Below are 26912 nucleotides of genomic sequence, written 5' to 3'. Positions count from 1 at the left end.
TTACGCCAATGGTGATCCAAATGTTTGAGAAATGTATTTATTGGCAATCATTCCAGGCAGGTCTGTCATATACTGTAAACATTCAGGAGTGATTCCTTCCACCCAAGGGTGATGGGACTTGAGAGCTAGGCAGAGCCAAGTAGTAATCTCAGAGAGAAAGCAATTAGAACTCTTAAATTGGCTAACAAGGGGTTAGTAGAAAAGGTATTTAGGCACTTTTCACACGTTACTGAACATTTCTATGCCTTTAGGCTGCTGCCCTTACCTCTTTAGTGTGGCAGATGGGGTGTTACTATTATAATAATACAAAGTGTTCAACAAATGGTGGTTATTATGTGCCAGGGCATTGTAGCAAGCACTTTTCAGACATTACTTCATTTTGTCCTTATGGCAATCCGAGAGGTATTTAACAATGAGAAAACTGAGGCTAAGAGGTGAAGCTAATTGTGTGAAGTCATGCAGCTGATAAGTGGCAGTGTTGGGATTAGAACCTAGGTTCATCTGATTCTAAAGCCCTTTCTTTCCTTCCTCCCTTCCTTCCTCCCTTCCTTTCTTTCTGCCACCCCGAGACACTCAGAAGTTCTCGGGCAGGGCTCGAACCCAAGTCACAGCAGTGACCAAAGCTGCTGCAGTGACAAGAATGTGTCTTTAACCTGCTGTACCACAGAAGAACTCCTTGTGGGTTGTTCACATGCTTGTTCTTTCTCTGTTTTCACCCCATCTCTTTTCTCCTTTTACCAAAGAGATGCAAAATTTTATTCTGCCCTCCGATTGTGTCTGAGCTTGAGTTTGGGGTGAAAACATTAGAGCAGCCGCCCTTGCCTGAGAACTAGGCAGATCCAATCCTGGAGAACGCCACACCTCTGAGCTCATTGGCTTTAGCACTAGGTAGACAAGCCATTCTCTTCTCCATTAAAAATTGTTGGGTGTCTATTGCGTATCAGGTACTGCGCGAAGCACTGGAGATACAGCAATGACCTAGGCAGAATCTGTTCCTTGCCTTTATAGGACAGTCTGGAGTGAAAGTCAGACAATAGACAAGAGGTCTGTGTAAATTTCATACTGTAAGCAGTCCTGTGAAGAAAAAGAACTGGGTGCCGTGAAAAAAGCATAAAAATAGATCTATTTTAGATACGACTAACATCCCCCACTTAAAAGACGAAGTAGTTGAGGTTCTCACAGCAATTCGTTGATAGCAGTCACATCGGGAGCTTCCGAGCTTGGAAGTTTGTCCCCTTCGCTAGTCACCCTCCCTACGGTACCTGAGGTCCGCGCCTGCGCATTAATGGTTGCCATGGGGACAGCTGCTCCAGCGCAAGCGCAGACGTCTCTAAGATGGCGGCTGTGGCGGCTGCACGAGCAGTGTCTGTGGGCCCGGGGCTCCGGGACCTGAAACGAACGCTCCCTCTTGTAGTGATTCTCGGGGCCACAGGGACGGGCAAATCTACCCTAGCGCTACAGCTAGGCCAGCGACTTGGCGGCGAGATCATCAGCGCTGACTCTATGCAGGTATGACAGTGCGGCTGTCCCCGGCCTGTGCAATCGGAGGCCGCGTGCCGGCCTCTGGCCGAATGGATACCCTGGCGCTTGGGTGGTAGGGGGTGAACCCCGAGGCTTGTGGGGCGGCGGGGTGGGTGAAGGACGCCCAAAATGACCAGACGCCCACTCTGTGCCAGACGTCGTGCCAGGTGTTTCACGTCCATCATCCCATTTACTTTCTCACGACATTGCTGTTGGTTGTAGGTTATATTATCATCTCCATTTACGGATGCGGGAATTCACCTAGAGAGGTGAAAACAATTATCTCCACGTCACGTAGCGAATACGTGGCGGAGATGGCATGTGAACCTACAAGGTTGACATATAGGCGTCCAGTAAATAACTTTTTGAATGAAAGTTATTCCTGAGCTTTTGCCATTTAGAGTTCCCAGGATAAATCAGTTACTATCTACGAGTCTCTGCTGAGGGAATGGAGCAGGGTCGATAGTCCGGAGACCTGGATTCTCGTCCTGAATCTGCCTTCGCCCACGTGACGTAAACATTGTTAACCATGGTTTGGGGGACGTTCTGTATCTGTGAAGTGGAGAAAATGCCACCTACCTCACAGGGCTGTAATGCTTCATAAGTGAGATCACGCGAGTTAGAATGAGGAGCAAGGCGGCCTGTCCTGAAAAAAGCCAGGAGTTCGATAAATGCGTGTTGCAACTGAGATTATTAACTTACTGACTGATGGGAGTCAGGAGGTTTTGCCCTCTTCCTTGAGCCACAGGGAGGCCCAGAAGGAGTGTAGTACACATAACACTTGGCAGCATTTGTGCTCCAGTTGAGGGTGGGTGACATTTGAGGTAAATATCTGATGGAGGAATTACAAGCACTGTTTGTTGAAGAGAATTTAGTTAAGAGTTTTCACAGAGTAAATGAGATGCTTAACGGGAAATGCCTGGTGCTGAACCTAACACATGATAGGTACTCAACAGAAGGGGCAGTCCTTCTTCCCACTGTACCCCATAAGCCTCCAGGCATGGTTTCTACTCTCATTAATTCGTTTGGGGGCACAGCCGTCAGCACACTTCAGATGATTAGGATAATTCAACAAATATTTTTTTCGAAACCCCTACTTTGTGCAACTTCTACTTTTTTCTTTTCTTTTTTGGCTGCTCCTTGGTATATGGAGTTTTCAGGCCAGTGATCAAGTCCATGCCACAGTTTGTGACCTATGCCGCAGCTGGGGCCATGCTGCATCCTTTAGCTCACTGTGCTGGGCTGGGGATCAGACCCGAGTCCTAGTACTGCAGAGACCCATAGATCCTATTATACTATAGTGGGAGTTCCTACTTTGTGCTGGCTTTGAGAGACAGGCTTTAGCTCAAATCCCAGCCATGTCTTTTAAAGATATGCAACTTCAGCCTGACCTCTTTGTGTCTTTGTTTCTTCTGTAAAATAGGAAAAATAAGATCAACAACGTAATCTTACTGTGATGATTAAACAAGATTAATAAATATGCGAAGTACTTAATATAATTTCAGGCATGTAGTAAGTGCTAAAAATATGATAGGTATTATTTTCTGCAAGGTCCACAAGACAAAATTGCAGTCCCTGTCTTCACAGAATCTAGCTAGTCCAGCTAAACATGAAACAAAGCAAGTTAATAAATGTTCGAACTAAGATATTAAATGATGCTTTGCAAGGTGTGGGGAGGGGAGAGACTACAAGTATTAGATTCTATGATAAACCATAGGATTTCTGAGAAGAGAGAAATCAGTGAAGGCTGATATAGTCATGGAAAGCTCTATCAAAAGAGACTTGAAGGGTAGGTGAATTTTGAGTAGATGAGAAAGAAAGGCATTGTATCAAAGGAAGGAACATAAATGAAGATTTAGAAGGTGAAATGTGCTTAGTGTGAATGTAGGACAGTGAAAGGAAATTATTCAACAGGTAATCGTACATATTGTGGAATGGGGGATAAGTAACATGATGCAGTGTGTTAAGAAGCATTCATTGTGGAGTTATAAGGATCCAGCGTTGCCGTGAGCTGTGGTGTAGGTAGAAGACGCAGCTTGGATCCCGCGTTGCTGTGGCTGTGGCGTAGGCCGGTGGCTACAGCTCCAATTAGACCCCTAGCCTGGGAACCTCCATATGCCGCAGGGGCGGCCCTAGAAAAGACAAAAAAAAAAAAAAAAAAAAAAAGGAAGCATTCATTGTAAGCACTATTATGATAAATTGGGTTTGGGGGCAGGTGGGAGGGGCATACAAAAGTAGCCAAGAATGTAGTAATAATAGATCTTTGGCCTGACTTCAGACTTGAGTAATATTATATAGGTTTCAGTAAGATGGTATTTTACTGACGATACCTAAGGTCCATCCCGGGAGTTCCTTGGTGGCTCAGTGAGTTAAGGATCTGGCATTGCTTGCAGCTGTGGCATAGGTTGCAGCTGCGACTTGGATTCGATCCCTGACCCCCAGGAACCTCCATATGCTTCGAGTGTAGCAGAAAAAGAAAAAAGGGTCCATTCCAGTCTTTTTTTTTTTAAAGGGCTACACCCTTGGCATATGGAAGTTCCCAGGCTAGGGGTCCAATCAGAGCTGCAGCTGCTGGCCTGTGCCACAGCCACAGCAACACCAGATCCAAGCCTTGTACACAGCTCACAGCAACACCAGATCCTTATCCCACTGAGCAGGGCCAGGGATCAAACCCACATCTTCATGGATACTAGTCGAGTTCATTACCGCTGAGTCACAATGGGAGAACTCCCATCCCAGTCTTTATGTTCTGTAATTGCTATAATTCTGAGTTGATGTGCTAGTGAATAGAAGGGAAGAGAAAGATGTAACATTCTGAAGGTGGTAACGTGTTAGTATGAGTTGGTCACTGATGGGCAAGAAGACAGCAGTGCATGCAGTTATGTGCCTGGAAGAGTATGATGAGCCTGGAAGTCAGATCTGGCGGGCACAGGGGAGGGTGGCAGCAGGACATTGATAAGGAAGGTCTCGTGGATATGTGGAGAATGCAACAAATATGATCCCACTTTAGGACTCTTACACTCAGAGGTTTCCTCTGCTTGGTGGGCCTCTTCCCCTCTGTAAGCATGTGGTTGCTTCCTCTCTTTGTTCAGATCTTTATTTGGATGTCACCTTATCTAGGCCTTCTCTAACTGTCCTGTTTAAAACAACACATTGTTACTCCCTGTTTCCCCCTCCTCCTCATGTACTACAATAGTCCTTGTCAGGCAAATGTTCTCAAGAAAACATCTTAATTTTACATCCTTTTTTAAGTAAGTTAATGAGTTCTAGCAATAGGAATGGTTCTAGCAATAGGAATGGTTATAGCTTTGTAATTGTTATCTTTTATTCAGAAATGTTTCTTTACTCATAGTGTTGTACCATAAGGTTGAGCTTGCTAGAGGTCTTGCCTGCCGTAAAGTAGGCCACATCAGTTAGATACTAGATACTATGCCTTGTGTAGTGCTGATGATATGGTAGATCCTTAACATTTGATGAAATATTTGTTGACCTGTCTTATTAAGACGGCACATGATAATCCATTTAGATTCTTCCTGTGGTTGCAAACTAGAGTATGAGAATTAAATTTCTTTCATCCGTGGAATGCCATGAGGATTGATTAATGTATGAAAAACACTTTGAAGATAATTGTGCTTTCTGAATTGGTTATAGGTTGTTTCATTTTGATTATACCTTGGATATTCATAACATTTCCTCTTGGACCCACTGGAAAGCTTTGACCTTTGATTTTTACTTTTCAGTTCAAATAATGAAATAGAGTATTGTTGCCACATTGATTGTGTGGGTGTACACAATTCTTCAGTTTTCTACCTTTGCTCACCATGCCCATGTAGGGTAGTGCTATGGTTGTTTTTTTTTTGCCAGTGGAAAAAGATGATACTTTTCAGTGACTTGTGGTTGAATCAGAAAATTTTTGGTAAGCATATGAACAAATGACATCCTATTTTTTTTTATTTTTTATTTTTTATTTTTTGCTTTTTAGGGCTGCACACATGGCATATGGAAGTTCCTGGGCTAGGGTTCAATTCAGGGTTGCAGTTCTGGCCACAGCCACAGCAGCTCGGGATCCGAGCCCCATGTGTCACCTACATCACAGCTCGTGGCAATTTAACCTGCTGAGCGAGGCCAGGGGATCAAACCTTCATTCTCATGGATACTAGTTGGGTTCATTACTGCTGAGCCACAATGGGAACTCCCCTTTTTTTTTTAAATTCTTTTTTTTTCTTTTTGGCCATGGGATGTGGAAGTTCCCTGGCCAGGGATTGAACCCATGATGCCACAGCCGAAACTCAAGCTGCTGCAGTGACAATGCCAGATTCTTGACCTGCTATGCCACAAGAGAACTCCATGACACTTTTTTTTTTTAATGGCGCACCCGCAGCATATGGAAGTTCCCAGGCCAGGGATTGAATCTGAACCACTTCTGTGACCTAAACTGGATCCTTTAACCTCTCCTGTGCTGGGCTGGGGATGGAACCCGAGCCTCCACAGCAACCTGAGCTGCTGCAGTCAGATTCTTAACCCACTGCACCATGGTGGGAACTCCTCCATGACTTTTTTTTTAAGTTTTTAAATTATAGTTGATTTATAGTGTTCTGTCAATTTTTGCTATACAGCAAAATGACCCAATTATACATACATATATTCTTTTCTCACATTATCTTTTGTCATGTCTCCATGACATTCTTTTTTTTTTTTGCTTTATAGGGCCGCACCCGTGGCATATGGAGATTCCCAGGCTAGGGGTCCAGTCGGAGCTGTAGCAACACAGAGCCACAGCAACACAGGATCCGAGCCGTGTCTGCGACCTACACCACAGTTCACGGCAACGCCAGATTCTTAATCAGAAGCAAGGCCAGGGATCGAACCCGCAACTTCATGGTTCCTAGTCGGATTCGTTAACCACTGAGCCACGACAGGAACTCCTCTCCATGGCATTCTTAATGTTGGAGTTAATCTGTTTCTTAAAGAACATTTTCAGTTTCAATTAAATCCACAGTCATACTAATAACTTTGTATAGCACTGTTATAAAATGCTTACATCTGCTTTTTTATCCTCGCAATAAATTTATAAGATAGATATTATAATCAATTCACAGTTAAGGAAACAGATCCAAGGTCTTACAATAAGTAGCAGACCTAGAGTTGGACATGGATTTCTATTTCTATGCCCAGTGCCTTATCTGTATCCAAAGTTATCATCCCTTTTAGATGAGGCAGGAGCTGTGGGATTCAATCATTAGAGAGTATTTAACTTCTGTTGCACCTTCACAGGAATGTGCTACATTTTGATCAGGCTATAAAATGTATTTTCCTTTCTTTCTTTCTCTTTTTGTTGGCCATGCCCAAGGCATGTGGAAGTTTCCAGGCCAGGGATGAAACCCACACCACAGCAGTGACAACACCAGATCCTTAGCCCACTGAGCCACCAGGGAACTCCAGTATAAAATGTATTATCATATTGTGAATCTTAGTGTGGATTCATAGTCGTGTTTTTTGAGTTGAGTGTTAAGCTGAGTGGTGGCCACATGATGCATTGCTTAGGAGACTAAAACTTAACTGCAGCTGAGATATAATTTAATGTCAGTAATTTGATAATATCAAACTGAGAGTGTTTACTGGAACAGAGGGGAAATTAGGCCTTGTGGAGAAGCTAGACAGGACAGTATATTTCCTTGTCCTAAGAGCCTCACAGACCAAAGGGTTACCAAATGAAAGTGTGGCAATTAGGAAGTTTTTCAAGTTTTCAAATTGCTCTTTCTAAAAACCAATATTTGAATTTTAATAATCCTTTTTGGAATGCTGCTCAGAATTTTGTATTTCAGAAGTGTATCAGTAACCCAAAAAGGATTGTATAACATACCTCAAATCTTAAAATTGGGGGCTTCCCTTCATGGCTCAGTAGTATCCTGAGTTAGTATCCACGAGGACAAGACTACGATCCTTGCCCCGCTCAGTGGGTTAAGAACCCGGCGTTGCTGTGAGGTGCATTTAGTTTGAAGATGTGGCTTGGATTCTGAGTTGCTGGGGCTGTTGGTGTAGGCCAGCAGCTGCAGCTCCAATTCAACCCCTAGCCTGGGAACTTCCACGTGCTGCAGGAGCAGCCTTAAAAAAATGAAAAAAAAAAATCTTGAATTGTCTTGCACCTCATGCTTTTGTCATCTCTTTGTCCTACCTTAACTGTAGGGTCATCCCAAGGCAATCCCAGCAGGGCAGTTCCCATCAGGGAAAGGTGCTTGTTTTTATAAACATAGAAGAAGTAAGTGCTCTAAGTATCAAGGTAACTTCTTTGAGGTAAAACCGCAATGGGGTGTTAAGGATAGTGTGTCTAGGGTGATAATATTGTCATGAAACCTGATAGACAGTGGCTTGCTTCTGTAACCACGCATGACCTGTGGTCCTGCCTGGCCTCTTGCTTCTCATTCTTGTTTGAATGGTTTGAGTGGTTTGTTGAGTGGGAAGTCAGAACCAACTCTCTGAGAGATGCCTTGCTCAGGGACCTCTGCTGGGCTTAACTCTGGGTTTTTTCATGGCAGGTCTGACAAAAGTGAGAAACAACAATTGTGGTTAATTTTCTGAGTTTTCCAAACCCCATTTTCACAAACCGGAGCAGCATAAATATTTTCAGCTAGCAGTAAGAGTCTCAATTCAAGGAGGCACAGGTAATACAATTCCTGTTTTCCAGGATGGAAAAACTGAGGTAGAGAAAGATTAAAGAGTGGACTAGAGATCATACTGCAAGACAGTTGCACACCTGGGAATTGGATCTGGGTCTTGTAAGTCATGTAGTGTCTGATATATTGTGGGAAGGTGATACTGAAGGTCTTCTTTTCAGTCTCTTTTTCTTGGCCTGTCAGCTCAAGGTACAATGAATGCATTGCCTTCAGTAACTGGATGAAACATTGTACTGAGAAATTTGAAGGCACTTGCCAAAAGATGTACAATGAGTGCCTGGAAATACAGACTACCAACTATATGCCGAGAAAATAAACCAAGTGTTCTCTTTGGGTTTGTAGAGATGAAGTCTAAGGCCTTGGTTCTTCAAATCCTGTGGAGAAGCAGTAGTCAGACATAGGCGCACAGTTCCCGTGTGTTTGCCTAATCCTACAGGAGGAGAAGCAAGTTATTTTTGGCAGCCTGACTAGTAAGCAGGCTGTGTGTCATCTAATAAACGTTGAGTTCTGCATTCTTGTTGTCTGCTTTGGGGCATGATTGAGGAGCAGTGTTTTTTACCAAAGGACCACTTGTCTGAAAGAGCTCAAGGGAGCTCTGGGGTGCATGGGGGAGGGGTGCAAAAAAAGAGTTGAGATAGTGATCACCGTGGCTTACAAGGACATGGAAATGAAAGTTAGGAGAACCTGTTAACTAGGAGAGATGAGGGCTGTCCAGAGTGTGCTTGCCACAACTGACAGAGGCAATCTTTTAAAATGACGGCGCCTGGCAGGAGACCAGAAGGAAATCTCAAAAATTTTGACTCATCTAAAATATATATGGTGATTTCTAGGTCCTTTGGTTCACCTCCATTGTGAATGAATTTGGTTTTCCTTTGGCTACAGTATTAAGCTTGGGTGGGTTGTACATATGTATTCAGTTTTTAGCAGCTGTGGGAAGAACTGCTTTCCTTGTATCAAATCTCCTCTGTGATACAAAGAAAGAACAGCAACTACTGGCTAAATGGGAGACCACAGGAATGCACAGATGGGATTAGCAGATTCGGACTTGCGAGGATTAGGTGCTGCCCTGATGTTTCAGTGCCCAGGGCAGGGTGTGGAAACAGCTCCACTTCCAAGAAAGAATATATGTTTGAGGGGTAAAAGTTATTTGGGGCATATGGGAATTCATCTGTGTGCTCTGTGTATACTCCAGTGTGGCTTAACCGAATTGGTTTGTGGTTTCTTGTGTAGTTTGTTGGATTCTTTAGATACATTTTGAATTAGACCAGGGTCCTGTTTACCTCTTTGCTTACCTTTGGGACTCCACTTGCTCACTCCTTCCTCATTATGGCAGCTAGAGTTCAAACTCTTACTACTGTACCCTGAATAATAATAATAACGCTGGAAATAATGATCATAATAAAACACATGCCAGGCAGTGTTCTAAAAGTTTAACGTATTATTTCATTTAGTATCCTCACCACAACCTTATGAGGTAGGTGCTATTATTATCTTATCCCTACCAAAAATTACTTTCTTGAACCCTCATCTCTGTGCTATTCTGTGTTTTTTCCTCCATCTTCCCCTATTTATTCATTCATCTTGCATCCCATTCTTTTCCTCTGTATCTCTGTATACATTTTATCAGGCAGTGAAGGAAAAAGAACATTCCTGACAAAAGAGCGGCATGAGCAAAATAAAGGAAGAGTAAACGTGCATGATATGTTTCCAAGGAATGACTAGTAATTATCTGGCATAGAGGCTACTTGAGGGACAGTAGTCAGAGGTGAAACTAAAAGGATAAACCCTGGGAACAAATTGTAGAGGCCCTTGAGAGGGATGCCATGAGGTTTGGGGTTTTAAACATGCGAGTGATAGAAATTCTACTTCATAAGGTGACTCTGATGTGGGTGGAGAGTGAGTTAGAGAGAGACAGTTTAGGATCCTGTTAGATTAGCCTGGGTGAGAGAGGCTGGAGTTGGGCTGTGGCTGGGAAAAAGAGGTCATCATTTTGACATTTTGGAGAGAGAACCAACAGGATTTTGGTTATAGAACTGGAAGCATAGTGAGAAAAAATAATGGAGAACGAAGTCTTTCTGTGTTTGAAAAAAGGGTGACATGCTGGTTTAAAAAAAATCCAAGTGATGCAGAAAAGTACAAAGGAAATATCACTGTAATCTTAGCATCCGGAGATAACCATTTTAACTTTTTGTTGCACGTCCTCCCAGACATTTTGTTTATGTATCCATGCGCATGTGTATGTGTATTTTTTCAATTCTTAAAATTAGTGAAATACATATAAAACTTACCATTGTAACCATTTATTTTTATTTTATTTTATTTTTTTTTTGCCTTTAGGGCTGCACCCATGGCATATGGAAGTTCCCAGGCTAGGGGTCCAGTCGGAGCTACATCTACTGGCCTATACCACAGCCATAGCAACTCGGGATTTGAGCCTTGTCAGCGACCTACACCACAGTTTATGGCAATGCCAGATCCTTAACCCACTGAGCAAGGCCAGGGATTGAACCCACAACCTCACAGTTCCTAGTCAGATTCGTTCCCGCTGCACCACAATGGGAACTCTCCCATTGTAACCATTTAAACTGTAGAGTTCTGTGGTTATTAAATACATTCATAATGTTGTATAACCATCACCTCCATCCATCTCCATAACTCTTTTCATCTTGTAAAACTGAAACTCTGTACTCATTATAGGCTAACTGCCCCTTCCTCCTTCCTTCAGCCTTGGCAACCACCATCCTGTATTCTATGTCTGTGGTTTTGACTGCTCTTAACTACCTCATATAAGTGGAATTATATAGTATTTGTCTTTTTTGTGACTTGCTTATTTCACTTAGCATCTGACAATTTACAAAATAGTTGACCAGCACAATTACTTAGCATAATATCCTCAAGGTTTATCCATGTGATGTGTTTTAGCATAAATTGTCTCATACATTTCATGCTGTTCTGTATCCTGCTTTTTTTCTCTTCACGATATTTTATGGATATCTTTATGTGTTAATATATATAACTCTACATCAGTGGTCTCAGTCTGGGGGTAATTTTGTCCCCCAGGGGACGCTTGGCGTCTCTGAAGACGTTTTTGTTTTTTGTTTGTTCATTTTGTTTTTTTGTGTGTTTTTAGGGCCATACCCACGGCGTATGGAGGTTCCCAGGCTAGGGGTTGAATCGGAGCCGTAGTAGCCAGCCTGTGCCACAGCAGTACCAGATCCGAGCTGCATCTGTGACCTATACCGCAGCTTGTGGCAACACCAGATCTTTAGTCCACTGAGCGGGGCCTGGGATCCAGCCCACATCGCATGGATACTAGTCAGAGTTCTTAACCTGCTGAGCCACAATGGGAATTCCATGGAGATATTTTTGTTTGTAACGAATAGGAAAATGGTTTCCTGGCATGTAGTAGATAGAGGCCAAGACTGCTGCACAACATCCTGATATGCATAAAAGAGCGCTTTACAACAGAGAATTATCTGGCCCCAAATATCAGTATATTGTACTGAGATTAAGAAACCCTGTTGTTCTGCATCATTATCATCATTATTATTATTAGTATTATTATTTTTGCTTTTTAGGGCTGCATCCACAGCATACGGAAGTTCCCAGCCTAGGGGTCTAATTGGAGCTAGAGCTGCCGGCCTACACCACAGCTGCATCAATGCCAGATCCAAGCCGAGTCTGCAGCCTACACCACAGCTCACGGCAATGCTGTATCCTTAACCCACTGAACGAGGCCAGGGATCAAACCCACAATGTCATAGTTGGATTTGTTTCTGCTGCGCCACATTGGGAACTCTTATTTTTGTTTTTTAAATTTTGAAGTAATTGTAGATTTACATAAGAGTGTCAAAGATACCACAGAGAGTTCTTATATATCCTTCACTCAGCTTCTTCTAAAGTTGAGATCTTATATCATCATGGTACATTTATCAAAACTAAGAAATTGACGTAGGTACAATACTATTAACTAAACTGTAAACTTTATTTGGATTTCACCCGTTTTTCTACTAATGTTCATTTTCTGTTTCAGGATCCAGTCTAGGATACCGTATTGCATTTACTCATGTCTCCTTCATCTCCTCCAATCTGTGAAAATTTTTCCTGTCTTTTATAGTCTTTCATGACTTTGCTACTTTTTGAATTGTACTTGTCAGCTATTTTGTAGATTGTCTCTCAATTTGGGTTTGTCTGATGGTTTCTCATGAATATGGATTTTGAGAAGGCATACCACAGAGGTGAGGTACCCTTCTCATTACGTCATTTCAAGGTATGATATCAATGTGATATTCAAGGTAACTTAATGTCAACTAGTGATGATTTACCTTGATCATTTTGGTTTAAGTTGTGTCTGCCAGATTCCTCCACTGTAAAGTAAATGTTTTCCCTTTCTATTCTCTATTTGTTGGAAATGAGTTGCTAAGTCTAGCCTGCATTGAAGGAAAGGGGATTTTAATCTCCCCCTTCCTTTTTTTTTTTTTTTTTAGGGCCGTACTAGTGGCAAATGGAGGTTCCCAGGCTAGGGGTTGAATTGGAGCTACAGCTGCCGGCCTACGCCACAGCCACAGCAATGCCAGATCCAAGCCACGTCAGCAGCCTGCACCATAGCTCATGGCAATGCTGGATCTTTAATCCACCGAGTGAGGCCAGGGATAGAACCCGAAACCTCATGGTTTGTAGTCAGATTTGTTTCCACTGTGCCATGGCAGGAGCTCCTGCACTCAGATTTTTAACTCATTGCACTGCAGTGGGAACTCTGATATCATTGCTTTTAATCCCTTCAGTGGAAAGAACTAGGAAACATACACTAATTCATGTGTATACAAGTATATTTATTTCTGTATCTATCTGTATATATATTAAAATAAGCATGACTTTATACTGATGTCTCTGATTCTAGCCCACCACAGTGTATGTTCTAGTCTTCCTATCTTGCTTATTTGTGACTTCTTTCTCTGAGAGTAAGAAATCTGGCTCTTCTTGTCTACAAAATATTTACTTATTTGTATAGCCTATAAAGTTGTTTAGTAGTAACTCTGTGATAACAGATTTACCAACTAGAGTATAATGTTTGTGTACAGTTCATTTTAGTTGTAGAATATCTAGTCATAGCATTGTTTTACAAAGTTACTTAGGTTAGCTCCTCCCCCTCTTCAGTGAGGTTATGTCATACATTTGTAATATAATTAGATTCATTAATTTCAGTCTATGTTCTGTCCTGGTTCCTCAGATATTCTGGTTATTATTATTTTTTAATTTGCATACAAGTAGAGTGCATTCATTGTTGTGTACATTTCTGTGGGTTTTTTTTAACAAATGGAGAGAGTTAGATATCCACCATCATAATACCATGTTGAACACTTCCACCACTCTAAAAGTTGCTTTGTGTGGCCTCTGTGAGGTCAACTCTACCTAGACCAGTTTTTTTTTGTTGTTTGTTTGTCTTTTGTCTATTTAGGGCCATGCCTGCGGCATGTGGAGGTTCCCAGGCTAGGGGTCAAATTGGAGCTAGAGCTGCCGGCCTACACCGCAGCCACAGCATGTGGTATCTGAGCTGTACCTGCAACCTACACCACAGCTCACGGCAACGCTGGATCCATAACCCACTGAGCGAGGCCAGGGATCGAACCTCGTCCTCATAGATACTAGTTGGGGTCGTTAACCACTGAGCCACAATGGGAACTCCTACCCAGACCAACTTTGGGCAACCACTGATCTGTTTTCCATATCTTTTTTTTTTTTTTTCTTTTTGCCTTTTCGAGGGCCGCTTGCTTCCCGCGGCATATGAAGGTTCCCAGGCTAGGGGTTGAATCGGAGCTATAGCCACCGGCCTACGCCAGAGCCACGGCAACGCTGGATCCGAGCCGAGTCTGCAACCTACACCACAGCTCATGGCAACACCGGATCCTTAACCCAAGGCTTAAAGCAAGGCCAGGGATTGAACCTGCAACCTCATGGTTCCTAGTTGGATTTGTTAACCACCGCGCCACGACAGGAACTCCTGTTTTCCATATCTTTGATTTTGCCTTTTCCATAAGGTCATGTATACGGAGTCATACAATATGCAACCTTTGGGGCCTGATGTTTTTCACTTAGCAGATACATTTAAGGGAGTTCTCTTGTGCATTTATTTATTTTTTAATTTCATACCTGTTGTTCCCACTTTTATATAATGGTTTTCATTTTTGTGTTTATTGGTTTATAAGAGCACTTTGTGTATTGTGAGTTTTAACCCTTGGTCCAGTCTCATGAATTGAAAATATTTCCTTTTTTTTTTTCCCCTACTGCCTCACAGCGTATGAAGTTCCTGGGCCAGGGATCATATCAGAACTGCAGTTGCGACCTAGACCACAGCTGCAGCAATGCAGGATCCTTAACCCACTGTGCCGGGCAGGGCAGTGAACCTGCATCCCAGCACTCTCAAGATGCCACTGATCCCATTGTGCCGCAGTGGGAACTCTTTTATTTTATTAAAAAATTTTTTTCTTGCTTTTTTAAGGTTTTTATTTGTATATTCTTATATACTTTTTTTTTTTTTTTTTTTTTTTAAGAGCCTGGTTTTCATCATTTTCTTTTTTTATTTATTTTTCTATGGCTGCACCTGTGGCATATGAAAGTTCCCAGGCCAGGGGTTGAACCCCTACCTCTGCAGTGACTTGGGCCGCTGTAGCCAGATTCTTAACCCACTGCGCCACAGCAGGAACTCCCTCTTGTACATTTTTTAGGAATACAAGTTAGTTTTTTTTTTTTTTTTTTTCCTAATGGCTGCATCAGCAGCATATGGAAGTTCTCAGGCTAGAGATTCCAGCCACGTCTGTGACCTGTGCCGAAGCTTGTGGCAATGCTGGATCCTTAACCCACTGAGTGAGGCCAGGGATTGAACCAGAATCCTCACAGATACTAGTTGGATTCTTAACCTGCTGAGCCACAACGGGAACTCCAAAGTAGCAAGGTAGTTTTAACATTCTTTTAGAAAGAGTTCATGTCTGCAGTTTATAATCTGTTGAACTGTTGGAATTTACAGATATGAATGAAAGATATTGTTGATTCTCTTTGTGAGTGAAGATAAATCCAGGGCCTCCTTGCCTTCACTGTTCCTGTTGCTCTTCCCCTTACACATGTGTGTAGATGCAGCTTAAACATGGGGTCCTGCATTGTCAGGTGTGATCCTTCATTGTCCAGGCTTTCTTAAGTCTGGATACCTTTGGTTAGCTACCCAGCTTCCTGCTGTCTTTTTATATCTTACCTCCTAGTATGATACTTGTAATAGGGGTTCTCACCCCAGCTGCTCATTGGAATCACCTAGATAACATTTGAAAAAATACTGATGTGGGAGTTCTCTCGTGGTGCAGTGGCTTAAGGATTTGGTGTTGTCACTGCAGCAGCTCAGGTCACAGCTGTGTCATAGGTTCAGTCCTTGGCCCAGGAACTTCCACATGCCAGGAACATGGCCAGAAAGAATGCTGATGCCTAGGCTATAAGTATAGTATTCAGTAAATATCTATTGATTTGAATTAGATGATTTGCCTAACTCTTCAGGTATCAATATTCTTTCCTAATTTATAGTTAGCCTTTAAAGACTTCATCTAACCCATGGTAAACAGTTTCGTTTACTAGGAAAAACTGGGTTTTAGTTTCAGCTTTGCCTCTTACTTACTGTTATGTGAATTAGGATATTTATTTATTTATTTATTTATTTAGTTTGCTTTTTAGGGCCGCACCCGCAACATATGGAGGTTCCCAGGCTAGGGTCTAATTAGAGGTACAGCTGGCAGCCTGTGCCACAGCAATGCCAGATTCTTAACCCACTGAGCGAGGCCAGGGATTGAACCTGCAACCTCATGGCTCCTAGTCGGATTCGTTTCCGCTGCGCCACGATGGGAACTCCTAAATTAGGACATATTTATATAAAACCTTGGAAAATTACTGCTGCTCTCTGGACTTTAGTTACCTCTTTGGATAGATTAGATCAGGGACCAGTAGACTTTTCTGTTAAGATCCAGATAGGCTTACTGAGTCATTCACTGTCTGTCTGTCTCAATGTCTAAAGCTCCTTTCAGCTCTGGTATTTTGAGGTTCTCTTCTTTCAAACCCTAGTTCAGGATCTCACCTCAAAGAGCCAAGGATAATCTTGTTTTAACTACCAGCAATTAAATATAGATGATATATCAAGCACTTAATGTACTGCTTACCATCTGCTTGGCACAATTCCAAACATTTTATGTATATTAACTAATCCTCAGAATAATCCAGTGAGGAATGTAGGTACAGTTATTATCCCCATTTTACAGAGGCAAACTTGAGGCAAAGAAAAATCAGATAACTTGCCAAATGAAGGCTGCAACTGGGTAGAGCCAGATTTGAACCCAACCCAGGTTTTCTGATTCCATTATGCTCTACTCCTCTCCCTAACCTAGATATACACCTCCAAATAATGGGGCACTGCAGCTCTTATACTGTCATCTCTATCCTAAGAGAAAATGTCACTGAATCCATCCAAAGCGGGCCAGTCCTGAGGCTGTAAAGATGGCGACAAAATAGAATCTTTATCAACTTTTTGTTCTCTTAAATGAGCCCTTTTGTTTCTGCCTCAGCACTATAGTCACATGACATTGTGTGTATATTTCTGGCTTTCTGTCACTCTTACTCTTGATAACCTTGACGAGGTTCTGTGTATGGTAACTGTCTTCTCCTCAGCTTCTCGAATTTAATTTCACCTAATGAAGTAGGAATTCATTACTTCAAGCAGGCAAACAGACCAGAGTCAAATGAGGATAAAAATTCTACTGATGAGAGACAGCAGAAACAACTTGGGTTATAGGCAGAGAATTGAGGCTTTAGTCCTGCCTCCACTACCCTCAGTATATGGCAGGGGAGCTCTTTGAGCCTCAGTATTCTCAATATAAAATGTCAGGTGATTAGACTGAATAAGTGATCTTCGAATTTCCTTACGTCCATGCTTCACCACTGTTTGCAGTTGGACATCTCAGCAGCCACTGCAAAGGCTCTGCCTTGCAAAGTTTCTCATGTTTTAACCCAAAAGTATGTGCTAGTTTTGCATTCTTTCTTCTAACCTGTCTATATTTATTTAGATGTAAAAGTGTTTCAAATTCTTTCTGTCACTGGGTTGAGATTGATGCTCTGGAAGAATACATCGCATACATATTATGGACGCATCTCTTAAGTTGATAAGCATGGCTTTATGTGATTCTAGTCCCTTTTCCTCTGAAGAGGGATAGCCATAGGAAAATAGAAGCCATGATTGGCACTGTAAATTCCAAACTACTTCTCTTCCCAGACTGATTCAACACTGCAGGTACAAGTTCTCCTGGGTGTTTAATCTGTCTGATTTATTCAGCATGTCTGCAGTTGGATTTCTGCTAAACAAAGCTAAAAGGAGTAGTTGCCTGCCTGGATGTTCCTGCGGTTAATTCTTTTTTGCAAACCTAGTAAAATGTAAATTTTTTAAAAGTCCTTTTTTTTTTTTGGCCGTGCCCATGGTGTGCGGAAGTTCCCAGGCCAGGGATTGAACCTGTACCGCAGCAGTGACAACACCAGATCCTTAACCCACTGCACCACCAGGGAACTCCCCAAGAGGTGTCTTTTTTTTTTTTTTTTTTTTCTTTATTTTTTTTTTCCTGTGTCTGTGGCATGTGTGTGGAAGTTCCTGGGCCAGAAATTGAATCTGAGCTGCAACTGCAGCTGACTCTGGATCCTTAACCCTTTGTGCCACAGCAGGAACGTCGTCATCCTTTTATTGAGAAGAAAAAGTTTGTTAAGAGATTGACCTTTTCTCTACTCCTTAGCATCTATTCAGTTGGATTACCAAGTTTCAATTCAGATTCCTTTAATCAAAAAGGAAAATCAACTTTCTGGCGAGCATCAGCGTGCTTTAAAAAAATATTTTTTTCTGGAGTTCCCGCTCTGGCATAGTGGGTTAAGAATCCAACTGCAGGGAGTTCCTACTGTGACACATCAGTGTTTCACAGCTGCAGCTTAGGTTGCGATTGGAGCTCATATCTGATCTCTGGTCTGGGAACTCCATATGATGTGGGGCAGCCAAAAAAAGAGCAAAAAGACTCCAGCTGCAGTGGCTTGGGTCTCTGTGAAGGCTTGGGTTCTACTCCTGGCCTAACACAGTGGGTTAAAGGATCTGGCATTGCCGTAGCTACAGCATAGGTCACAGCTATGGCTCAGATTCATTCTCTGGCCTGGGAACTTCATATGCTTTGGGTGTGGCCATAAAAAAAATTTTTTTTTTTCCCTTTCATCCTCCTATGCCAGAACTTTTGCTGAATCTGCGGCTGTTAGGACTAGAGGGGATGTTAGATGTGAGGAACTTGAGGTTCAAGGAGTGAAAAACTGACTTTCCAAAGTCACAAAGCTGCTTTGTACAGGACAGAGGTTACCATAGTGGGAAAAGGACACTGACTATGAAGTCATAAGACATGGATTCAAAGTTTGTCTCTGCTACTAATTAGCTGTGTGACTTTGGGCAGATTAGTAATGTCTCTATGTTTCTGTATCCTCACTGGTGAAATGAGACAATAGAACTTTATAACTTAGCATAGGATCTCGCACTCTGTACCTCCAGCACAGAGTATTTATTGAGTATATTCCATGTATTAGACACTGTGCTGGGTGCTGGAACTAGAGATAAAATACACAGTTTCTTCCCTCAGAACTTGTAATCTAGTAGCAGGGATTGAAATATTTCACCTGTATCCGAAGTTCTGTGGGAGTTTCTGTTGTGGCTCAGTGGTTAACAAATCTGACTAGGAGCCATGAGGTTGCGGGTTCAATCCCTGGCCTTGCTCAGTGGGTTAAGGATCTGGCCTTGCCGTGAGCTGTGGTGTAGGTCGCAGACGCAGCTCGGATCTGGCGTTGCTGTGGCTCTGGTGTAGGCCGGCAGCTACAGCTCCAATTGGACCCCTAGCCTGGGAACCTCCATATGCCACAGGAGTGACCCTAGAAAAAGCAAAAAGACAAAAAACAGGAGTTCCTGTCGTGGAGTGGCGCAGTGGTTAACGAATCCGACTAGGAACCATGAGGTTGCGGGTTCGGTCCCTGCCCTTGCTCAGTGGGTTGACGATCCGGCGTTGCCATGAGCTGTGGTGTAGGTTGCAGACTCGGCTTAGATCCAGCGTTGCTGTGGCTCTGGCGTAGACTGGCAGCTACAGCTCCGATTTGACCCCTAGCCTGGGAACCTCCATATGCCGTGGGAGCGGCCCAAGAAATAGCAAAAAGACAAAAAAAAAAAAAAAAAAAAAAGACAAAAAGCAAACCCAAAAACAAAAAATAAATTTGGCTTCTTCAAAAAAAGTTCTGTGGTAGAGGTAAATGCAGGGTAATGGGGAGCATGGAGGACAAGCATGGATGGGAGAGAATTGGGGCGAGACTTTCAAGGCAGACTTTCATTAGCAGTGATGCTAAGGAGTATAGGACTGGATGAGACCGGATTTTCATTTTAGAAAGATCACTGTCTGCAGCGTAGACGTAAATTGGAAAGGTTATACCCTTAAGGAAGGAAGATCAATGAGGAAGCTGATGGAACAGTCCAGTTGAGAAATCATGAAGCCTTCAATTGATGTAGTGGCAGCAGGAAGTGTGATGGTGGTAAACTTTGAGGTAATTTTAGGAACTGGTATGGATTGAAGTTGAGACAGATTGGAAGTGTGGAGGGAAAGAGATGGAGATACTAGGATCACTTAAAGGGTTTTTTAAAAATTTTATTTTATTGAAGTATAGTTGATTTAAAATGTGCTAATTTCTTTGAGTTCCCTTCATGGCTCAGCGGTTGACAAACGCAACTGGGATGCATGAGGATGCGGGTTCGATCCCTGGCCTCACTCATTGGGTTAAGGATCTGGTGTTGCTGTGAGCTGTGGTGTGGGTCACAGCCACAGCTCAGATCCCTTGTTGCTCTGGCAGTGTTGTAGGCTGGCAGCTGTAGCCCTGATTCGACCCCTAGCCTGGGAACTTCCATATGCTGTGTGTGTGGCTCTAAAAAAAAAAAATGCTGGAGTTCCCGTCGTGGCGCAGTGGTTAACGAATCCGACTAGGAACCATGAGGTTGCGGGTTCGGTCCCTGCCCTTGCTCAGTGGGTTAACGATCCGGCGTCGCCGTGAGCTGTGGTGTAGGTTGCAGACGCGGCTCGGATCCCGCGTTGCTGTGGCTCTGGTGTAGGCCGGTGGCTACAGCTCCGATTCAACCCCTAGCCTGGGAACCTCCATATGCCGTGGGAGCGGCCCAAGAAATAGCAACAACAACAACAACAACAACAAAAAAAGACAAAAAAAAAAAAAAAAAAAGCTGATTTCTGCTGTACAGCAAAGTGATTCAGTTATGTGTATGTATGTGTATTCATCCATATACACATTATTTTTCATATTTGTTTCCATTATGGTTTATCATAGGATATTGCATACAGTTCCCTGTGCTGTACAGTAGGAAAGGATTTTGGTTTGATTATCTAGGTGCTTCACTCAAGTATGGGTGGAAAGTAAGGAGGTCAGTTTTTAAAATTTTTTTGGCCACGCCTACAGCATGTGGAACTTCCCAGCCCAGGGATCGAACCCATGCCACAGCAGTGACCCAGGCCATAGCAGTGACAATGCCAGATCTGTAACCTACTAGGCCACCACGGGACTCCAAGGAGGTCAGTTTTGGACATAGCTGGTTTCAGGTGTCTGGGGTGATGATGATGATGATGATGATGATGATGATGATGATAGCAGCTACCTATCATTTATTGCTGCTTCCTTATATGGCAGACCTATTCCTTCCTTATAGGGCAGGCGTGCTTTGCATGTGTCAGTTATTTAATTCTCATCACAATCCTTTGAGGTTACATTTTAGGCACAGAGAGGTTGAATATCTTGTCCAAGGTTACATTGCTAGTGAGTTATGAAGCCAGGACTTAAATCCTGGCAGCCTTACTGTTAACCTCTTCACTGTATTAGATGCCTTTCATTGTTGATGGAATGTCCACTAGGCAGTTAAATGTATAGGTCTAGCATCATGAGAGAGAACTAGATTGCAGATATGGATTTTGGGAGTTATCAGCACACACACAAAAATGGTTGTCACCCAGAGAAAGTTTGTCGTACAGAAGTGGCAGGTAGATGCCATAAAGACTGCCCCTTCTCAATATTGTTTCCATGACAGACATTGCAGACATCAGAGGCTGACCCCAGCAAAGGAAACTGAGGAAGGTCCAGTGAGATACAAAGAAAACCTGGAGAAAATGGTGCCATTTGAAGCCCCAGAGGAGAATGATTTATGAAGGAGAGCTCAGGAGCATCAGATTGTTTTGTTTTCCATTACATGTTTTGAGAGCTTAGTAGAAAAACGTTATATTTGGCAGTCAGGATTCGTTAGTGATCTCAGTGAATGAGAAATCCATGGAGCAGTGGTGGTGGTGGGGCAGCCAGCAGAGAAGGTAGATGGATAGTTATATGGCTTCATAATCCAAGATTGTGGTTTTCAAGGCAGGTATAATCCCAAAAGGTTAGAAAGTGATTGAAGGACTTCAGGATCTAATTTGGATTAGGAAGTAAATGAAGTCAAAAGGGGGAAGATAACTTGAGAGGACAGAACTAAACTGGTACAGGCTTTTCTTTTTGCTTGTAGACAGCTGTACTGGTGCATCATAGCCAGCCAGCACTTGGACAGAGCTCCAGGATCCACCCAGTGCCACTGCTGATTAGCCTACTCATTAGGGCCACCCTACAGCATGGCAACCCCAAAGGATTGGAGTTTAAAAGAGTGGGACCTTTGGCTGTACTCTTAAAGATTTGGGGAAGTTTCTTCAAGGTAAAATTTCTTTGGATCAGAGATTCTCAGTTTTGGCACTGTTGACATTTTGGGGCTGGATAATTGTTTTGGAGGTAGTGGGTTGTCTTGTGTATTATTTTAGGATGTTTAGCAGCAACCCTGCCCTCTATCCATTAGAGGCCATAGCACCCCCACCCTCCACTTGTGACAACTAAAAATGTTTCTGGACATTGCCAAGTCCCCTGGTGGACTAAATTGCTTCTGGCTTACAACCACAGTTCTAGGTTCTGCTGGTTCAGTCTCAGGCCCACGAACTTCTGGATGCTGCAGGTACGCCCAAAAATAAATAAATAAAAGATAACATGGATCCTTTTAGCATTTCTAGCACCCAGAGCTGACTGTGCTATGGATAGAGTCACACTGAAACTATAACTAAAGCTGGAAAATAGGCAAAATGTAAGGCAAACAGCTACAAACGTAACCTATTCTGATGGAATGATGTTTTCTAGGCAGGTAATAATGTTATAAGCCCACTGTGGCATTTACAATAAGAATATGAACCAAATGTGTCATTTACAAAACTGGTTGTTTTTTAGGTTTGTTTAGATATTTATCCATACTGCAAATGTGTGAAATATTGCCATGTTTCGCTTTTTGGCCTAGCAGTATGATTTTAATTGATAAATAATGTATACCATAAAACACATAATTCATAACTGCACAGTGCAATAAATTATCAAAATGTAAAAATACCCGTGTAAACTACAACTCAGTTCAAGAGAGGACATTACCAGCCCTCTCAATAATTTTGAAAAATCCAGTATGATTCAGCAGTTTTACTTCTGGGTATATATTCAAAAGAATTGAAAAATTAAATTTAAAAAAATTTTATTTTATTGCTAATATTCACTAGTTTCTCATTATACCTAAAAGCTGTCATCAAATCTTTTTAAAATTACAGTGGAAAAATACATATAACATAAAACTTACTACTTTACAATTTCATTGGCATTAAGCACATTCAGATTGTTCTGCAACCATCATCACTTTCCATCTCCAGAACTTTTTTCGTCTTTCCAGACTGAAATTCTGTACCCGTTATACACTAGCTTCCCTTTCCTCCCTGCTCCACCTTCTGACAACCACCATTCTACTTTGTCTTGAAATTTGACTGCTCTATGTATGTCACATAAGTGGAATCATACAATATTTGTCCTTTTGTGACTGAGTTATTTTACTTGGCATAATGTCTCTGGGGTTGATCCATGTTTATAGCAACTGTCAGAATTTCTTTTTAAGGTGAAAAATCTTCCATTTTAAGTATAGAACACATTTTGTTTATCCATTTATCTGCGATGGACACTTGGGTTGCTTCTACCTTTTGACTGTTGTAAATAGTGCTGTTTTAAACATGGGTGTGTGTCTGTCTGTTCAACTCCTTGCTTTCAGTTCTCTTGAGTACATACCCAGAAGCAGAATTGCTGAATCGTATGGTATACTGTTTTCCATATCTGCATCATTTTACATTCCACCAACAGTGCACAGGCATTCCAATTCCTCTACATCCTCACCAACATTTGTTACTTTTTTTTTAATGCCTGCACATGTGACATATGGAAATACCTGGGCTAGGGGTCGAACCACCAGAGAACTCCTAATATTTTTTAATTGAGGTATATGAGGTATATGAGGTATAAGTAATTGACATACAATATTATATCTCAGGTGTACAATGTAATGATTTGACATTTGTATATGCTGAGAAATGATCATGATAAGTCTAGTTAACCTCTGTCAGCATTAGTAGTTACATTATTTTTTTCTTGGGATGAAACTTTTAAGATTTACTCTTAGCAGCTTTCAAATATGCAGTACAGTATTGTTGACTATATTACATCTTCATGGCATTTATTTTATAACTGGAAGTTTGTACCTTTTGACTCCCTTCACCCATTTTGCCCACCTCACATCCTCGCCCCTGGCGGCTACCACTCCTTTATCTATGCAGCTCCAATTTCTTTTCTTTTTTTCTTTTTTTTTTTCTGTTCTTTTGGCCACCCTGTGGCATATGGAGTTCCTGGACCAGGGATCTAATCTAAGCCTTAGTTGTGTCCTAAGCCACAGCTGCAGCAATGCTGAATCCTTAACCCACAGAACTGTGCTGGGATTGAACCTGTGTCCCAGTGTTCCTAAGACTCTGCTGATCCAGTTGTGCCACAGCGGGAACTCCTCCAATTTCTTTCTTTCTTTTTTTTAAAGACGTTATATACCTTCATTTGTATGTACTTCAATATACTGTATACCTCAAAGTTAAAGACTCTTACTGGGCCAGGGATTGAACCTGTACTACAGCAGTGACCTGAGCCACTACAGTGACAATGCTGGATCCTTAACCCACTGTGCCACAGGGGAGCTCCACCAGGTTTCCGTTTTTGGGGGTGCCGCAATCCACGGCATGTGGAAGTTCCTGAGCCAGGGATTGAATCTGTACCGCAGTTGCAACTTGTGTCACAGCTACAGCAACTCTGGATCCTTAACCTGCAGCACCACACAGGAATTTCCACGACTTTTTTTTTGCATAACCATGAAATCATATTATTCCTAAAAGTTAAAAATAATTCTTTTATCATCAGATATCTAGTTAGCATCACCCATGTCTTTATGTTTAGTTTCTTTTAGTCTGAAAGTATAGGAGACAAAAGGTTTAATAAGTCATTCAAAGAGACAGTTTACATTGCTAACCAAGATGCATGCAGTTATAGTTTTCAGTTTAACTCTATAGGCAAACACCCTGCTTTTTTTAAACCATTAGTACTCTTCTTCCTGATATTTGTTGACATTTGTATATATGTACCATAAACAGTACAATAGACCACTTCCTTCAGTAAATAAAGTGAGCCTAGTTCTGGGGTTACCTTCTGTTAGATTTATGCTTACGTGTTGGTCTGTTAAAACTTGACATTTTAAGTGGCTCTAGAAAATACACTTAAAGGCAAAACACAGGATGAAAGTATATCTACAAATTTATCTGCGTATCTGATAGAATGTGCTTATAGAGATATTCACATTTTGGCTTTTTTGGAGGTAGAGGGTGGTAATTATATATTTGCAAATATGCATTTCCTTAACATTAATCTCAGTGTTAAAAATGAGAATCCGGAGTTCCTGTTGTGGCTCAGCAGTAATGAACCTGACTACTATCCTTGAGTATGTGGATTCAATCCCTGGCCCTGCTTAGTGGGTTAAGGATCCAGCATTGCTGCGGCTATGACATAGGCTGGCAACTACAGCTCTGATTTGACCCCTAGCCTGGAACTTCCATGTACTGTAGGTGCAGCCCTAAAAATAAAAAAATTGCTTGAGGATCCATTAGTAATTTTTCCATGTATTGCAAGTAATTTTACTGCAAAGGAGCATTGCTTTTGTATTGTATATCATGGATTATTTAATGTTTTGGGAGCTACCAGTAAGAACATGAGACATCAGAAAATATCGTAGGAGTTCCAGTTGTGGCTCAGTGGTTAATGAATCTGACTAGCATCCATGAAGACCCAGGTTTGATCCCTGGCCTTGCTCAGTGGATTAAGGATCTGGCGTTGCTGTGAGCGGTGTAGGTTGTGGACGAGGCTCCAATCCTGCATTGCTATGGCTGTGGCATAGGCTATCGGCTACAGCTCCAATTAGACCCCTGGCCTGGGAACCTCCACATGCCAAGGGTGCGGCCCTAAAAAGCAAAAAAAAAAAAAAAAAAAAAAATAAGTGTGTAGGCATTGAAAGAAGACTTTATTTTCAATGTTCAATAAAATAAGAAACTTGCAAAAAAAAAAAAAAAAGAATCCACTTACAGAGGTCAGAAATCCTCTATTGGCAAAATCAAGTTGTTACTATGTACATTCTTTAACACTGGTCATTTGGAATCTAGGCTACAACAGAGCCAACTAAAAGCTGTGGGAAAAGGAGAGGAACACACAATTACTAATTTTTTCATCCTTCAGTTTTCCTATTTTGCACACAAGTCCCAAGTATACAGTATACCCTACTGCACTTATAACATCTGAAGGAAGTCTTGTTCAAGCTACAAAGAAAAGAACACCCTGTAATTTAAGATTTCAGCAGTATTTAGGTGTAAGAATGCTGTTCTATTGTCAGGCATGGATGGATGAGTTAAAGGCAGAGCTGGTTCTTTCTCTGTTGCTCTGATTATATTTTTTCTGTGTCCTGTTTACTGATTAATAGTTTTCTTTTCTCTTGATGATAGCTTAAATCTTTGTTGGGTAAATAATCTTAGTGGCTAGGAGCACTGAATCTTCAGAGTGTTAGTGACGCTAAAATTATTTCCCATTCTCCTTGTGTTGTTGTGATCATATTCATGGTAGTAATATAATGACCCTTATATAGTATTTACAATGTGCCAGGCAAAAAAAAAAAACGAAGTTCTTTACATATATTAACTCATTAAATTTACACAACAACCATATGAGTTAGATTTTATCATCATTTTACTGATGAGGTATTAAGGTACGAAAAGGTTAGCAACTGACTACTCCAAGTACAAATAACTAGGAAGTTGCAGAGCTAGGAATTGATCTGAGGCAGCCTGGCGCCAGGGTCCTTCCTCCTAACCATTATACTGTACCGTACTTATTTGACACCCATGTAAGTAAAGGGAAATGTGAGATAAAAAATGCTCTTAACATCTTTGTGGGCTCTATGGAACTTATTATTTGTTCATTTTGTGCTCCCTGTAGAATCAGTGATTACAGAGAGAACATTTAATCTCAAAGCATTCATCCCTATTTTCAAACTAGTATTTTCAGATCTGTTCTCCATCTGAGACCTTGCATTTAGAAGAAGTACACTTGAACTTTTTAGTGGAATTGGCAGATCAAGAGCTTACGAACAGGATATTGCCTTTGAGTATTTAGACTGTACGTGCTGAC

General features: G+C 41.8%; 1 protein-coding gene across 7 annotated transcripts in view; it reads left to right on the top strand.

The window, feature by feature from the left end:
• Nucleotides 1-1332: 1332 nt before the first annotated feature.
• TRIT1 (tRNA isopentenyltransferase 1) overlaps nucleotides 1333-26912 on the top strand; it is a 46199-nt gene continuing 20619 nt past the window's right edge. For all 7 annotated transcript variants that reach the window (XR_014807514.1, XR_014807515.1, XR_014807513.1 and 4 more), the window contains exon 1: nucleotides 1333-1509. Coding sequence is in view for 4 of the 7 variants with exons in the window: in XM_021095994.2 (XP_020951653.1) it covers nucleotides 1336-1509 (174 nt within the window). In the remaining 3 variants the exon portion in view is untranslated. The remainder of the gene's footprint in view (nucleotides 1510-26912) is intronic.

The sequence above is a fragment of the Sus scrofa genome, chromosome 6, assembly GCF_054392235.1.
Source record: "Sus scrofa isolate SSC_HxYL_T2T_F1_AM1 chromosome 6, Sscrofa_HxYL_maternal_Yorkshire_Landrace_v2.0, whole genome shotgun sequence".
Classification (NCBI taxonomy): domain Eukaryota; kingdom Metazoa; phylum Chordata; class Mammalia; order Artiodactyla; family Suidae; genus Sus; species Sus scrofa.
The sequence above is the reverse complement of the archived record's forward strand: the minus strand, read 5'-3'. Positions and strand labels throughout refer to the sequence as shown.